The sequence below is a fragment of the Alosa alosa genome, chromosome 21, assembly GCF_017589495.1.
Source record: "Alosa alosa isolate M-15738 ecotype Scorff River chromosome 21, AALO_Geno_1.1, whole genome shotgun sequence".
Taxonomy (NCBI): Eukaryota; Metazoa; Chordata; class Actinopteri; order Clupeiformes; family Clupeidae; genus Alosa; species Alosa alosa.
This window is the reverse complement of record NC_063209.1, coordinates 11,635,410-11,651,503: the sequence shown is the minus strand read 5'-3', so window position 1 is coordinate 11,651,503 and position 16,094 is coordinate 11,635,410. Positions and strand designations below refer to the sequence as shown.

The 16,094-nt window shown below is 44.8% G+C and overlaps 2 protein-coding genes across 2 annotated transcripts in view; both read left to right on the top strand.

Annotated features, from left to right (window-relative positions):
• Positions 1-1,172: 1,172 nt before the first annotated feature.
• On the top strand, positions 1,173-12,773 carry hdx (highly divergent homeobox). Its single transcript, XM_048230975.1, has 12 exons — positions 1,173-1,255; positions 2,149-2,523; positions 2,760-2,906; positions 3,546-4,399; positions 4,472-4,901; positions 5,839-5,895; positions 7,033-7,179; positions 7,944-8,145; positions 8,525-8,604; positions 9,031-9,123; positions 10,189-10,311; positions 12,447-12,773. Exons 2-12 carry the CDS (start codon positions 2,488-2,490, stop codon positions 12,621-12,623), a joined length of 2,346 nt encoding a protein of 781 aa, XP_048086932.1. The 5' UTR covers positions 1,173-1,255; positions 2,149-2,487; the 3' UTR covers positions 12,624-12,773.
• A 723-nt stretch (positions 12,774-13,496) lies between these two features.
• Positions 13,497-16,094, top strand: part of rps6kal (ribosomal protein S6 kinase a, like) — a 29,826-nt gene continuing 27,228 nt past the window's right edge. The window contains exon 1 of the mRNA XM_048230974.1: positions 13,497-13,848. Coding sequence (XP_048086931.1) covers positions 13,783-13,848 — 66 coding nt within the window. The 5' untranslated portion in view covers positions 13,497-13,782. The remainder of the gene's footprint in view (positions 13,849-16,094) is intronic.

Sequence of the window (16,094 nt, the reverse complement as noted above, 5' to 3'; positions counted from 1 at the left end):
TGTTTAAAAAACGATAGGCCTAGGCTACTGCATTGTAGGCCTACTTGTTGTAAAGGTTTAACAGGTTGAACATATATTTAAAACGTTTCAAACGTTGTAGGGAGCCTGTTTTAATCAAGTCCCTTAAAACTTTATACTACTAACGTTTTGACTTGTTTATAACACAGGTATAGTGCAAGATCAAATCAAACGGCAGCCTATAAGAGTACATACAGCGCCCCTATGTGGATATTTACTGACACGACAAAACCAATTAAACATACCCTACTATTTTTTTTCCCTGAGGGTTTGAAACATTTGTCTCGTTCTCTAACACAACAAAGATTGTGCCTTGCACTGCGCGGCGCGCATGCAGAGACAACCGTCGGTTTTTAACCTTTCCTTAAAACAGACAGTCTCCAAGTCATTTCTAGTGTCATAGCCCTACATAACATCCACCACAACAGACTGTTTTACAAAATGCACTGACGTCTAGGCTATAGCTCCTGTAACAGATACGACGCAGACATAGCCAGGTAATTTATGAAAAAGACAAGGCCTACATGGACAAACCAGCCAGTGTCAGTCTCACTTTTTTTCATATGCTATTTTGATAGGCTATTAATGTAGCCTATAATAATAATAATAATAATAATAATAATAATAATAATCATAATAATAATAATACAAACTCTTAATAGGCCTGAATGTTTGTGTAGGCCTAACCCATGCCTGGCATAACTATAGTCGTGAAGGCAACGCAGCTACCCTCCCATTTTCTTTTTTTTGTCTATGTTGCTGTTTCTTTTACCCTTTTCAACAACGGCATATTAATCAGCAAAAATATAGGCCATGATAGTGTTTTCGTTGTCTGGTGAAATGGGATTTGCACAATGTCTATCCTTACATCGATTGTAAAACTTTCAGTAGGCCTAATTTTATAATTAGGCGTGTCACATAACAATGTTAGTTGTTTGTTTTTATTGTATCCGTCGACGCGCTACTGTAGGCTACTGTACTGTGTTCAGCTATGACCTCCCTCCGCTCGTTTCTGTCTCTACTCCACAAAGTCAATGATGGGCGGGACAACAGTGCTCAGTTTTCAGTCGGTTGCAAATGTCACAGCCCTGATCTCGTGCAGCCATTGGCTCATGTCTGCCCCTACGTCACGATCATGATTAGAATTGATGATCGGACGTTTTGATTTCATTGTCTGGCTAGGGGACTCATGAAGAAATCTGCTGAATTCGAGCGGCCGTTGATTTGTCATCAAAAGGTATCTATCTCATTTCATTTTCCTCTCAGTTTAGCACGCTTTCGACGGCAAGACAACGGGGCTCTGTGCGAATCGTTCGAGTCACACACACTGGCCAGCCTTGGGTGGGAAAAGCATACGAGATGAAAAGAAAAGTTTAGCCAGCTCGATTTGGCTAGGCGCATGGCCTCCTGGGCCTGGCTAGCATTCTGCTGAAAGCCGCATTTTATCGGATCCTCTCTGCCTGCCCCTGCCGTATTGTTGTGATGAAAGCTTTTTATTTGTTAACATTCTCAGTGGCTTTGAGTAAGAAAGTTACCGCATTGCTTTCTTCATGCTGGCTGTCTATACCGAAGAGCAGTTATCATATGGTGAACTACATAGATATGCGTATTCTCCGGTAATTCGCTTAATGCAATCATTTCATTCGCTAGCCATGCGCACTGAGGATTATCTGAAGGGGAGGATGGAATTGACTAACCCTTTCCGTGCCTGAGTCTTTAGTCAAATCAAAATAACTGGCATTACAAGATGTTAGCGTTTATTTTCGCCGTGACCATCCATTGGGCTGAGCGCATAATGCAGTCTGGCAATGTATAGTTAAAGCGACACGGCCTCATTTTTCCAAATTAGCTATAGCTTTAGCCTTTGACTACGAGGTTATTATGAGAATATCATGAACGAAGACAATGTAGAGTAGATTTAGGATGCAGTTGGCGTCATTTATTTGCATAAATCCACAGCATTAAATGCTTTTAAATCCAGTTGCTAAAATTCTATTGTTAATACACTGGATAAGCCTAAAGTAAACAAACAAATAATTAAGTGTGGGGCTGAGGGAAAAAAATTAAATTGTTAAAAATAGGGTGATTTTTTTTGTTTTCTGACTGTAATAGTTGTGTCTTGCCTTCCAGGGCCTGTTGAGTCCTCCCAACTAGGCAAGAACAACCATGTGTCAGAAAGTGCCAACACAAAGCCAGATATCCTCCTCTTCCTCAGGATGCTAGGACACAGCATTCTCCTACACAGCATTCTCCAACACAATACATAAACTGCACTGACCAAAAAAAAAAGCAGTGAAAGAAAAACCTCAGAGAGAGCCAAAACTTACACGATGCTTGTCTGAAGATGCTGTGTGCAATGCAGCCTGAGGTGCAGTCGTTGTGCTGTGTATGAGGGCCTAGGTGTGTTACCTCATTGAGCCTTCTTCCGGGGGCTTCTCTACTCTCTCGGTCCCACCATCACCTCTAACTATGGAAGCATGGCAGGAGAAACGGAGCATTCAGACGGTGAGTATTTTAGTGGAATTTTCTGTGAAGTTGAAACAGCATATATTATGATAACCACCTCATGAGAGACCTGCTGGGCTCAGCTGCTATCTAAATTATGTACAATTTCTCACTTTATTGCCGTTTTATCTTTTATCTTTATATTCCATTTCCCATTGAATGGGACCCATTCTGTGTTAATCTAAGTCTAAAACAAAGTCCCTTTAAAAAAATGTATTTTGCTCTCTCTCCACCAGATGAACCTGCGTTCTGTGTTCACCCCTGAACAACAGCGGATCCTGGAGCGGTACTATGACAATGGCATGACCAATCAGAGCAAGAGCTGCTTCCAACTCATCTTGCAATGTGCCCAGGAGACAAAGCTGGACTTCAGCGTCGTCAGAGTGAGGAGTTTGCAAATGGACATTACTGCATGTGTCTGTTTTTGAGGCTACTGTTGTTGGTGTGAAAATGTTCCTCGATTGTCCACACTAGTTTACTTCATAATCAAATTTATCTAGCCAATGTCTTGACAGTTCACCTAGATGTTTGAAAGTTGTTACTCATTTTTTTAATATAATTTCTTTAATTTACTTGAATTTTTCTGATAGTGGCTGTGTTATTCTTACTGAAAATATAAAAGGTTTGGACTGCTAACTGCACTGGCTGCCATTTAGTCATCACACAGTATGATGCCCAAGTGAAAGCCAGTGTCAGTGTTGAGTGTTATCCAGTTCAACTATGTGAAGTTTGATAATGGCATCTGTCACAGTGTTAGACCTCTTGAACTCTTAGCAAGCTGTCATGGTGAGATGTGCTCATGTTTCAACCACAGCCTAGTTCTGTAGCGTTAGTGATGATGCAATAAAACATTTCTCTGCATGCCGTTATCTGACATCTGTCATGACTGTCCATCACGAATATAGCCTGTCCTTTCCGTGACCTCTGGAACCACCACTGACCCTGGTCTCTCTCTTTCTTTCTCTCTCTCTCTCTCTCTCTCTCTCTCTCTCTCTCTCTCTCTCTCTCTGTCTCTCTGGTAGACTTGGGTGGGGAACAAAAGGCGAAAGTTGGCATCAAAGGCCGACCAGAACGGCCAGCCACACAGTCTGTCCAATCACACGCTGGCCGGTGGCGCAGGAGGGGCGGGTCCTCTGGGGGTGCTGAGTGCCGAGCTGGCAGCGGCCCGGGGCATCCAGCGCGGCCCGTCCGTGGCCCACCTTCTTCCTCCCACTTCCTGTCCCTCGTCTTCCTCGTCGCCCTCCTCCTGCTCTCCTCACAGCAGTGGCGGTGGCAGCGGAGGAGGTGGAGGGGTCGGCGGTAGCAGCAGCAGTAGCAACAATAACAATAACAACGACGTCATCGTCACTGGTATTTATTCCATCGGGCGAGGTTCGGGCATGGCCTCGTCCCGCCTCGATAGCACTGCCTCCCACGCCCGGTCCGCTTCATCTTCCTCACACAGGCTCGACACGGACTCGCACCCCACGCATGCTCGCGCGCTGCCCGTGCGCACGGACCCCTCGGCGCTCCACTCGCGGGTGTCCATCGCGCTGCCCCACGGCAAGTCCCCGCAGGTGCAGCAGCCCTCGCCCTCCAACTCGCTCCTCTACGGCCAGGCCAGGAAGTCCTTCCTGTCCAGAGACCCCACGACGGCGGCGGCGGCCGTGGCCGCCAGTATCCCCCGCTCCTGGGCCAAGCAGTATGGGACGACCCAGCCGCAGCCCTGGGCCCTCGGCACCTCCCAGCCCCAGGTCCTCTCGCTCCCCTCGGCCCCCTCGGCGCCGTCACTCCAGACACCCCCGCGCAGCTCCGCGGACCCCAGCGTCCGCATCCAGCAGGTGTTCACCCTGGCGGGGCTGGCCGAGGCGCAGCAGAGGCTGGCGATGGGGATGGTGTCGGGTGGTGGTGGTGGTGGAGGAGGAGGAGGAGGAGGAGGGTCGTCGCAGGAGGCAAGGCACACCCGGAGGCCCCCGCGACCTCCCGACCCCTTGGAGACCTTCTCCATCGCCATGGAGACGGGCAACGCGGACGACGAGTACTCGCGCGAGGAGGAGCTGGCCAGCATGGGTGCCCAGATGCAGATCAGACGGGTGCGGGGTAACAGCAGCAGCAGCAGCAGCAGTTCGGCCGGCGAGGGGGGCAGCGGAGGAGGAGTGGCACCAGCAGCAGTGGCGGGGACCTCGTCCTGGATGGACGGGCAAGGAGGTGGGAGGGGGTCCCCCAGCGTTGGTGGCAGGACCCAGGTGTCCGTGGCCCTCAACACCCCCAACTCGGACCTGTTTGGGGAGAAGGGGTGCCAGACGCAGAGCTCGTACCTGGCCGGCTCAGGGGGCTGGGGGGGATTCCCACTCCGGCTGCTCTCACATGGCTCTCCTCTAGGGATGGCCAACCTCAAGGTAAACAAGAACACCTATGCGATTGGCTTTTCTTAAATATCACACCACACAGACTCAATATCCATTTTTAAAAAACAACAACTTGGAAATGTTAACTGGAGCCATCGCCACAACCCGTTCTAACAGAGCATTTCCAGAGTACTGTGTAATGGGTAATTTCACAATCAGGGTTAGCGCTTCCAATTACCCATACATATACGTACCTCAGAGTAGCTGATTATGTTGGTTAATTGTATGTGTATTAATAATAACTAGAAATAGTGTAGAACTAGAATAAAAATAAAGTGTGGAAAATGCAACGCACATAACACATTTCTTTTGAACACATGCTTTTGAAATTTTATTTTACAACTAACCACTTCAACACAGCACAACAAAACTTTATTGCAAGCAGTAAACTGGACCGCACTCGGCCAAAGAGTCATTTCCATGGGATTTGACATATAGGCCAAATGTCAAACATAAATTTAAAATGGCTAACTGAACTGATTCATTTTATTTAGCTGAGGGAATGCCTCAGATGTTAAACTTAGCTGCAGCCTATCAACTACATTCCAGAGACAATTTGAATAATATTGTAACTGATATAGTTGTTCATACTTCATTGCCTGTGGGTCTAACAATGTCCTTATGACTTGACACAAGTGGTCTTGCCAAGCAGTCGAGTCTGGCGGTACAAATGGATGGATGAATGTTTTGCACAAATACAGAACATTTCCATGACTGGCCTTTGCTGTCATGTTAGGGCTCAATCATTCTTTATGCATCTCAGTTCTGGATGCGTTTCGTCGTTCCTATTATACTTTCTTTCTAGTCAATGATTTGAGCTCCGAAACAGTAGTTTTAGCTCTGAGTTTGTCTTTAGTGGTGATTGACATGTTCTTTGCTGTGACCATACAGTTGTGATGTGAAGTGTGTTTGTTTCTCTTTGTTGCAGCAGATACCAGGCAATGCAGCAGCACCTTGGCTCATCAGTAATTCTCGTAAGCGAACAGTAAGTTCATTCCTGTTTTATCCTTGACTATTCCTCTGTGGGAGCATTTTGCAGTGATCAGACAAGATACAGCAGTTAGTAGAGACTTCATCTCTATTAACAACCAAGGCTGAATCCTTGACTAGGGGAAGCATCATCAGAGCAGTTCAAAATACTGTACATTCAGAATGAACACTCTTTTATACACAGTTTTCTATATATCATTAGCACAGGATCACTTCACTTCGAGAATGAGGCGAGGTAAAAACGCACAAGTTGTGCCCACAGGCAGAATAAAAATCCATCTTCTTTTCTGTTAAACCCTTGTCTCGCGTCTGTGAGCAGATTTAAATCAAAATGTCAGCAGTACTTTTGCAGACACAACCCAGTCATCTTCAAGGCAGACTAGACAGTATCATGTGAAGAGCAAACCACTCATTATTACGTCCTCATTCTTGTACGTTAGGCATTTTGAAAGTACCTTGGGAGATTTCACCATCTATAAGCATTTTCAGGCTTGTCTGTTAACACTTTTCTGCCAGCACTTTTAAACGCATTAGAAAAAAAAGGGGAACTCTCACTTTTCAGACGAGCACAGGGCTCAGGTTCATGACCGTAAAATGTTATCTGATGGCACACAAACCAGGGCAACTTATCAAATTAATAAAATGAGGCATGCTAATATAATCTTATACCTCTTATCAATACATATTGTCCAAAAATGATTTGGACATGTTGTTCACCTCGATGCTGAACCTCATGTTTGGCTTTTGGTTTTTCTGTTTCAATTGCCCAAGGGTTTTTCTGTTCTTTGAAAATAGGGGTTTGTAACTTTCCCCTCAGATGAACCCGATGGAAGTTATACCTGGAGTGCCCTTTTTAAGAACACTTTCTTTTTGCAGTAAAGGACTTTGTGTAAAGTAAGGCAAATTGACTTTTATTTAGCAGAAGCTTCTATTCAAAACAACACAATGGCAGGTTCAGGAATCAGACCTGAGCTGACAGATTGTCAAGAGACGACGCTACCACTGTTCCACCACACCCAAAGAACCCTATATATATATATATATATATATCAGGAGGTTTCTTTTGGCAGGCACTGTGTAAAACCCATAGGGCTATGACTGAATCTTGTCCCTGTTCCTCATCTCTCCCCAGCTGCAGGACCGGACCCAGTTTAGCGATAAGGACCTGTACGCTCTGAAGCGGTACTGGGACAACGGCATGACCAGCCTGGGCTCCGTGTGTCGGGAGAAGATCTCTGCCGCCTCCACGGAACTCAGCGTGGACAGTGAGATCATCAAGGTGCGACCAATATTGACATTGCACATCGCTTTTTTATTACTGTAGAGAAAAAGCAGTTGGCCTAATTAGTGGGACGTACAACAAGGACTGTATTTGAAGCTAACTGTCTCGGTGATGAAATAATGAAGGTCTTGGTATTGAGTCTTAATGTGTCTTTCTTCAATAGCTCATGTAAGAAAAAATAGGAAAGTTATTCTCTTCTTTGGATTGATACAGCAAAGTGGTTTTAATCCAATGCAAAATGGTAGAAAGGTTCACAAAAGTTCACCAAGGTTCAACCTATGCCTGCCCTCGGCATATTCTCTGGAGTTCTCTCTCCTTCGTCCTGTCTGGGTCAACTACTTCGTCCTGTCTGGGTGAACTACAGTACTGACAAAATCTCCAAAGCTACTTGTTATAAACTGTTCTCAATGCAAATTAATATGGCTTCTACCCAGATAGCCTTTTGTCCTATGTATATGATAATTGAGTTAACCTCACACCTTTGGCTGAGATGGTTTTCATTGGCTTACCCCCAAAACCCATTCTATGATTGTTGGTGTTTCACACCTCACCTGGCGTCAAACCGTCTGGCCTGCCATCAGAACATCAGAACTTTATCTTGGTTAGAGAAATTATATCACTCATACAATTCGGCAGGATTCATTTCTTACACTCAGTACATCAATAATTCATTTGATTGATTGATTGATTGATTGATTGATTCATTCATTCATTCATTCATTCATTCATTCATTCATTCTGTTGATGTCCCTCCCCCTCAGACCTGGATTGGCAATCGACGCAGGAAGTACCGTCTGATGGGCATTGAGATTCCACCACCCAAAGGGGGTCCTCCCACACTCCCCAAACAGTCCATCACGGATCCCCCCTCTCCCCTCACCCCCGAGGGTCCTGAGCCCAAGACCCCTGAGGTGGGCGAGGGCAGCGAACATAATGACGAGGTGTCCGTCTGTCTTTCAGAAGGTAAGCATCCAATCAGATGGCTCGACATTTAAAGGAGGTAGGATTAATCTGCCTGAACAGCTTCAATTGGAGAGACGTTACAGCATGGAGCAATTTCAGAACAAAATCATCGTTATTTGATTTAGTAGTTCATCAAGAGTTTATTAAGTTATTATAACTCATGGCCTTTTTACATCTATATGCAACATGAAGTCTACAACATTATATTAATGCTCTGAGACCATTTAAATGTTGCATTGTCTCATACTTATTTGTTTTGTGTGTGTGTGTGTGTGTGTGTGTGTTATGAATGAATTGGTTTGAGTGGTGTGAATAAATTGCCTAATTTTGGATTTAGCCACTTTTGTCCCAACATTGTCCACATTTTTGTATCTGTCAGATGGTACGAGTGACCCCTACCAAAGGGAGAGTGACACGGGCCAGGAAGACTTGATCACCGGTGGACAAGCAGAGAATGTGGTATGACTCCTGCCTTCACTTCCTCTGTTTCAGGAGGAACCCGGTCTTTTCAGGAATTCCCGGGCACTTGTAAGGGTTGAGGTTGTGGGTTTACGTGTGGCTTTCAGCAAGGATATGCAACTCTGATCTACATGAACCAAAACTATGGATATTCCCCCTTCAGTTATATTTGTGCCTCCTTGCTTTTTTTGCACAGCAGACACAGCATGACCTTCATATTATGCACGTGGCTCCTCTACATGCATGTACAGTTCTTCTCAGACCAAATATCCATATATATAAATGAAAATAGGATACAGTATCTATCTATCTATCTATCTATCTATCTATCTGTTTGACTTTAAAAACCTCAAGTGTGACAGCTGTGTTATTTGTTCATGTTGTCAATCGTAATTCCTAATCGTTACTTCCTTCCTCCCTGAGCAGAAGATTGAAATAATCGACGACGATGAGGATGATGATGATGGTGACATAATGACCTCAGACATGGAACAGATGCATAGTCTACTGGAGTTCAAGGTGAGACTGGACGACAGAAGAGAGAGAGAGAGAGGAAGAGAGGGAGGGGGGCATTGTGAAGGAAGCGCTTGGTAAATTCAGAGGATGAAGTGTTTAGAGTGTTCCAGTTATGACCTCTGTCCAGAACAAAACCATGCCTCCTTTACTTTGCTGACCCGAGACAAAATTGACTTTGTGAGATAGCGCACCGTAAAGTCTCCCTCTTAAGCACTCTCTTATCTCATCTCCCACACAGGGCATACGGCTGCCTAAATACTATTGATACATGAGAGAGAGAAAAAACAAACCTAAACTGAAGTTTTTTTAAAGAAAAAAAAGGGAACTGCTTTCTAGTTCCCATTTCACTCTCTCGCCGTCTCGGCCAATCGCTGCACGTGCAGCACCTTGCCCAGGCGACGCTTGGCTGGTCGCACCTCTAGCCGGCGTCTGCCACTCACACCTAATCCGCTTCCCTCCAAATGAAAATGTTTCTGCTTCACTGGGCGAGTGCTGAAAATTTCGTCTGCGACGGCAGCGCTCCCAAAGAGCTGGGCCCCTGGTGGCTTTGCATACAAATGGCGAGGTGACGAGGGATGTGTGTGTGTGTGTGTGTGCGTGTGTGTGGGGGGATGATTACTCCCAAGTTCCAATTTCTCTGGACCTCTGTTGGTTTAGCTGAGTAACATGAGAGTGTACTTTTTTTCATTTTTGGGATTTTTGCTAACTCCGCCAAGCCAACATTTTTGAGGTGGTGCGAAATGAGGCCTTGGGTGCATCGCCACCTCACATGTCATTTCAGAACATACTCCATGTCCAGTGGTGTGGTTTCTTAAAACGTCACTAAACAACTCCCATCATTATATTATGGCAAAATTATAATTTTGAGCGCTTTAGTGACCACAGGGGTTGTTCAACAATGCCTTGAGAAAAAAAATTTTTGAACAGTACACAGTTGATAATCATAAGGCTTTGAGTTTGAAATTGATCTATTCTTTTGCGTCACTTCTGCCTGGCAGAGCTTGTCTTCCGAGATGAATTTGAATAAACATGTTTTTATTTTTATTCATATTATTTTGTGTCTCCCAGCACGAAGAGGTGCAGTTCCTGGAGAACGAGCTAGAGAACCAAAAACAGAGGTACTTTGAGCTGAAAAGCTTCACCAGGAGCCTACTGAGTGCCGTGAAGAACAACGACAAGGAAAGACAGCAGGTGGGCACGTAGTAGATGCCAACAGCCTCCAACACCTCAGTGACACAACACTTGACACATTACAAGATTGGCATGTTGCAATGCTAACACAATACAAGGTATGAAGGTACAATAGTAATGTCACATACCATGTCACAATTCACAAGACTCAACTCACAACTGACATAACGCAACAGTTGTAACACACAGTGCAGCACAGCCATTGCCATAACACAAGTCTTGCCTGCAACACCACTGGAAAAGCACACAATGTTCCTGAATGTCAAACAGCAGAGCCTGACAGGTGGTGTGGGTTTGAGCAAATATGATGCGACTTTAAGGTGGAGTCAGTCACAAGCTGCCGATGTCAGAGTAGTTCAAGATAACATGAACAATGAAATCATAACATTAGTGTTCTAGTATCCTTCAGTGTCCCTGTTTAGTTTGTACAATGCTGTACAATGTGCTCGTCTTCTTCAAGCACTGTAAGGCAGCTGCAGATGTATCAAGATATGTCTTAGTTTAGGGGGGAAATGCAAATAAACACTAAACCTCAGAAATGAGGTTGCGTATTTAAATATTGTAAAATCAGACCACTTAAACTCACCCAACTTCACTCCCGATGCAACCAGCGATGACTTGCATTAATTGAAAGTATCTGAAAGAGGGAAGTGGAAATTATTTTGATATTTCTTTAGTCATGATTACTCATAGTGCAATTGGGATTATGTAAGAGTTGTTCATCAAAACAGTATTTAAATAATAAACCCACCCCACAGGCTTGTGTACCGGGCTCTTGTTGGTGTTGTTACGTAAAGCAGAAAGTACGAGCCACACTTGTAAACCCAAGAGGCCTTTCCGGCCAGACATTTGTCAACACAATCTTTTAACGTCCTTTTGAGTGACCTCACCTTATGTTCGTATGTCACCATGCGGTTCTAAACATTGTGTACTATAGATTTGCCCGGGATGTTCTGAAATTTCAAGAAAGCACATTACAAACTTGCACTGCTTAGGAAGTTCACTGTTTACACAGACTATAAGGTAAACAATATGTTCTGTTCTTACTTCAGTAAGTCATAACACAACCTATAAATTGTGTCATCACCTTGGTCAACAAAGAGCTATCTGCACATTGGCACATGCTCTGTGATGTATTTATTGTGATAGCAGCTGATTGTCCTGGCCTAACAGTTGATTGTGTTTAATGAAAACAGTCAGCAGGTTGAAGATGCTAATCTCTATCCAAAGCTTTGTACATACAGGACACCAGGCACCCTTAGCTTAATGATGAAGCCTGCTGTGTGCATTTACAGGAGACTGACTCCACCTCTCAGTGGAGTTCAGCTTGACCAACCCACCACCAAGCAACTGAACCTGCAGACCGTTTTCAACAGAGACGCCAGTATATCACCTGAATGAAAAGCCATTATGTCAGCTTTGCTTGTTTACACTGAACCAAACAAACCAAACAACTGAACGTAATGCTGCCCCAGTGTTTGTTTTTAGACAGCGTCCCAGCAGAGGTCTGATGTTTAACATAGCAACAAGCATGACTTATAGTGTCTCGTTCAAAACCACTCAGAAGAACTTGGATATTTCCAACTTGCAAGTTACATTAGCACCAAGTGAAGTCAGGGCTCCAGTTTTTTTAAATGAAAAACTAACCACCACACCCTGCCTTTAGTGAACTATCCTTGAGAGGTTTTGTTTAACACCCTTCCAAGACTTTACTTGTGCTGCCTGAATTATCCAAAGTTCCACATCTAAATCTTTTCATACCTGAGAATCCCATTTGTAACTAATATTGTTTAACCCTTAAACTTAAAAGAGCAGTTTCTCTTAGTCTACTCATTGCTCAAATCATTCAAATAGTTGCTAACTTGCAGAACAGATAGTTAGAGGGTCAGGAGAGGTGGTCTGTGTTAACAGAGACGGGCCTGTGGAAAAGGAGAGTGGAAACAGAGCTCTAACATGCTATGTGACGAATGCTTCTGCCAAACATCAGCAGGATGTAAACACACGCAGGTCAGCTGCTCGGACGGTCGGTCCAATGGCCTTCTGGTAAATGTGCCCGTGGTGTGTGTGTGTGTGTGTGTGTGTGTGTGTGTGTGTATGTATGTGTGTGTGCATGTGTGTGTGTGTATTTCCTGTAGGAGCTGTTAGCCAGTCTACCTCAGCTCACAGACGATGACTGGGAGAAAAGTCCAGAAAGGGAGGAGGAGCCCAGCGCAGAAGAGGACATGATGACGACAACGACGACGAGTGCTGCCCCACCTGAGTCCTCTGTATCAGAGGAGGATGGGGCCACTGAGGGACACACATATACATAAACCCACCTACTGGTACCCATGTACACACACTGTGCCTGTGCAGGACTTACACAGCTGTTCAGGGCCCTTGTGGCCTTTTTCTACTGCATATCACAATGCCTTTGGTCTAGAGGCTGTAGTTTGAAGCGTTAATAAATACCACTTAACTTATCATTTCTCTGTGTGTTTTCATTTTTTTTTTTTTACATTCTTTGACGTCTTTGACAGATGAACTGGATTATGATAAGTGGCGCCTGGACTGTGTTCAAATTGTGAACAAATTGTGATCAAATTTCCCACGGGAAAAAAATTAAGTCCGAGCACATTGCCTATCTACAATATATAGCCTACCCTCCAAACCTATTATTGTATTGCGCTTGGGGGTCTTAACATGGCTGTCAGGGTCAGGATAGCGGGGATGAGCGCTAAGCCTCTTAGTTCTGCTCGGACACGAGGATGGACAAGCTTACAGACGGCCTGGGTTTTACACGGGTAAACTTTTACTATTTGAGATCAAGGGTCTTGATGATTCAGGAATATAAAAGAAATATAATATAAATGAAAATTTCATTAATATAAATATAAATGAAATATTTTTCCCCATTGCAACATGAATGGTAGAAATACTACTAGCCTACTAATAATAGGCTTCTACTACAACTACGCCTACTAACAGCAACATCAACATAATAACAATAATAATAATAGTCTAATAATATAATAATAGGTCTAATAATAATTGGTATTATTATTATATAATTTATTTGTGTTATTACCCCAGGAATTGTCGTAATTCCGTGTTTTATCTGTTATGGCCTCAGATACAAATACTGCTCTGTTGTTACATCATTTTATTTTTCTCTGCCTCTTTTTTTCCCCCTCCTTGTTGCCTAGGATGGGGAAATCCTTAACTGAATTGCGTCAAAGCGACGTCAGCAGCGGGTTCGTTGATGTGCAGGTAGCACGGTGGCGGCGGCCATATTCGCTTCTATGGGAAAGTAAAGGGGAGCCCGGTGTGCGTATGGTTCAGCCAAACAGCCTGTCACTCAGCTACCCTCCACCTCCCCAGCGCAGTAGCGCAAGGCCCACCGCTTTCCACCCACATTTGTTTATCTAACAGGGATAACGACGCCTGCAAAACGAAGAAATGCTGCGTGAAACGAGGCTCTAGTGCGTCTAGATGATGCCTTTTGTCCAGCCACAAGATTCCTGGCACAAAATGGAGGTGCATAGCGTCAGTAGCGAGGTATGTTTAATGTTTATATTGCACCCTAATCATCCTTGTTGACAGAATCATGACATGGCGTTTCGAACTAGCTGAAATTGACCAAGCGTTGTGTCTCCAGCCTGGGGAAGCAGCTGGCTCACTTTGCCTTTGTTTGGTAGCAAGCTAGCTAGCTGGCTTCTGGATTGCGGAGGGGCTAATGTTAGCTGGGCTAAGCTAGCTAGCATGCGTGTGTGCTCTGTGGCTGGCCACGTCAGTTTCACTGTATCGTCAGCCTGTAACGTTAAAACATAAAGGTAAAGTTCATCTTATGCGCCTGGAAGAGACATGTGGACAGTACTGTGGAAAGTTCCAAACTATCGAATGAAATCCTTAGCTGCTACCTTCCACACTTCCAAAGTCGTGATGATGCTGTAAAGCAGATGCATCGGGGAAAGCTGTAAGCTGGCACGCATGCTATCCATTCCCACTATATGGACCAAGCTTATCCGGTTATAGGAGTCACAATATAATATGTAGCCAAAACGAGAGGCCAGTTTAACTATGTACATCAGTGTACTTAACTGAAACTTGCTTCCAAACCATTCTCTTTGGGATGACAGACGTTTCAGTAAGAAGCCAATTAACAGTAGCTGCCATGCCGACAAGCGTCATGTTTGTTTATGGACCCCGCCGTCACATTACTACTGTAGTGCTTTTTGCTTGTTTATTGTCAAAAATAGCCGTGTTGATAACAGTTGAATAGGACTAGGTTAGTTGCGTTGTTGTTGACACTTTGTAAGATGTCACTGAGCAGTCCATCAATGTCGATCATAGGCCTATTTCCTAAGTTGTCGAACATCCTTGAATTTCCCCTGGGGATCAATAAAGTATCTATCTATCTATCTATCTATCTATCTAAATGTCTCCTGTTCATTGTCCCGCCTGAGCCCGGATCCTCGCTTTTGCCCTACTTTAAGAGACTGCTGGTGAAACAAGTACTCTTAACAAGTCTTGCTTGAACAAGTGTTTTTAGTTTGCCAGCTGGGTTCTGACACTCCATCAGGTAGGCTACTGAGAAAGATGGTCACCGTCTTGAGGGCATTGACACTCATCACTGAGCTAATGTAGTTCACTTTTAATAATACCCTATCACCATGTTGAGTTTAGCTTGGCTTGGAGACAGGGGCAATGTGGATGTCTATATTTGCTAGCGACTGACTGCCTTGTGTTTACTGCAGTTAGTTCTTGAGCCAGCTGACCACATCCGTCTGCATACAGCCTCCAGTGGTACCGAGGCTCTGGTATTGATTCACAGAGTGTGTGTGTGTGTGTGTGTGGAGAACAATAGCACTTCACCACACTCATCCTCAGGACACAGAGACTTCATTAGTAAATGGGAGATGATGAACGGGAAGGGCTTGAGTGTGTGTGTGTTTGGAGTCAGAGGAGTTTGTGTGTGTGTGGGTACTAGGTAGGGTGTACGAAAACCCCTTATCAGTGTTCAAGTGGGGAGTTTTTTTGTAGAACTTGATGTAGAAAAATCTGTGCATCTCTCTAATGCAAGCGCTCAGCCACTGCCTACACAGGGATGGAGATCTGTTCACACATGACCACACACCCAGCCATCTGTCAGGCAGCCCTTCACCCCTTTATAACGGGCTAATATAAACAAGAAAAATACAGATTTTTTCAGATGGGTCTCGGTTTTTGCTGAAATAGTTCAAGTGGAACTCTCAGTTCCCCCCTCACCATCTGGCACAAACTATTGTGTGTGTGTGCGCACTTTCAAGTGTGTATGTTGTGTTTCTGAGTGTGTGGTTGTGTGTTCGCACATAGGTTGTGTGTGTGTGTGTGTTTGTGTTTGTGCGCACACGGTCGTTTGCAGGGCCATCGGGCTGGCTCTCGACCGAGTGAGACTGAAACAGCAGCAGCATGAGTCATACTGTGGGAGGCTGGGCAAGTGAGCGTTAGCTGCGATGCTAGCACTCGTAGCCTCTTAGCTTAGCCCTGCACGGCTGTGTTGACTACTTGTTCGCGCACAACTGCATCACCGTGGCTTGGCTGTCACACATCCAACTCTTTTTCCCTTTCATGGTTGCCGTGATATGAGGATATGTGAGCCTCCGCAAGTCCAACTGCCTTTGCTGTGTGTGTGTGTGTGTGTGTGTGTGTGTGTATGAGAGCCAGTGCGTGTGTGAGTGGGTGGAGGAAGTGAGGGGGACGGTGAGAGGGGGCGGGAGAGGATGTGGCGGTGGAGGGGGTTTGGGAGGGAGTGAGGGTGGGCG

What these genes read in the sequence shown, in the direction of transcription:
- hdx (XM_048230975.1), top strand. Translation starts at nt 2,488, where the DNA reads ATGGAAGCATGGCAGGAGAAACGGAGCATTCAGACG. An exon ending in TGGACTTCAGCGTCGTCAGA is followed by an intron (nt 2,907 to 3,545) that starts GTGAGGAGTTTG and finishes TCTCTCTGGTAG; the next exon opens with ACTTGGGTGGGGAACAAAAG. An exon ending in TGGACAGTGAGATCATCAAG is followed by an intron (nt 7,180 to 7,943) that starts GTGCGACCAATA and finishes CCTCCCCCTCAG; the next exon opens with ACCTGGATTGGCAATCGACG.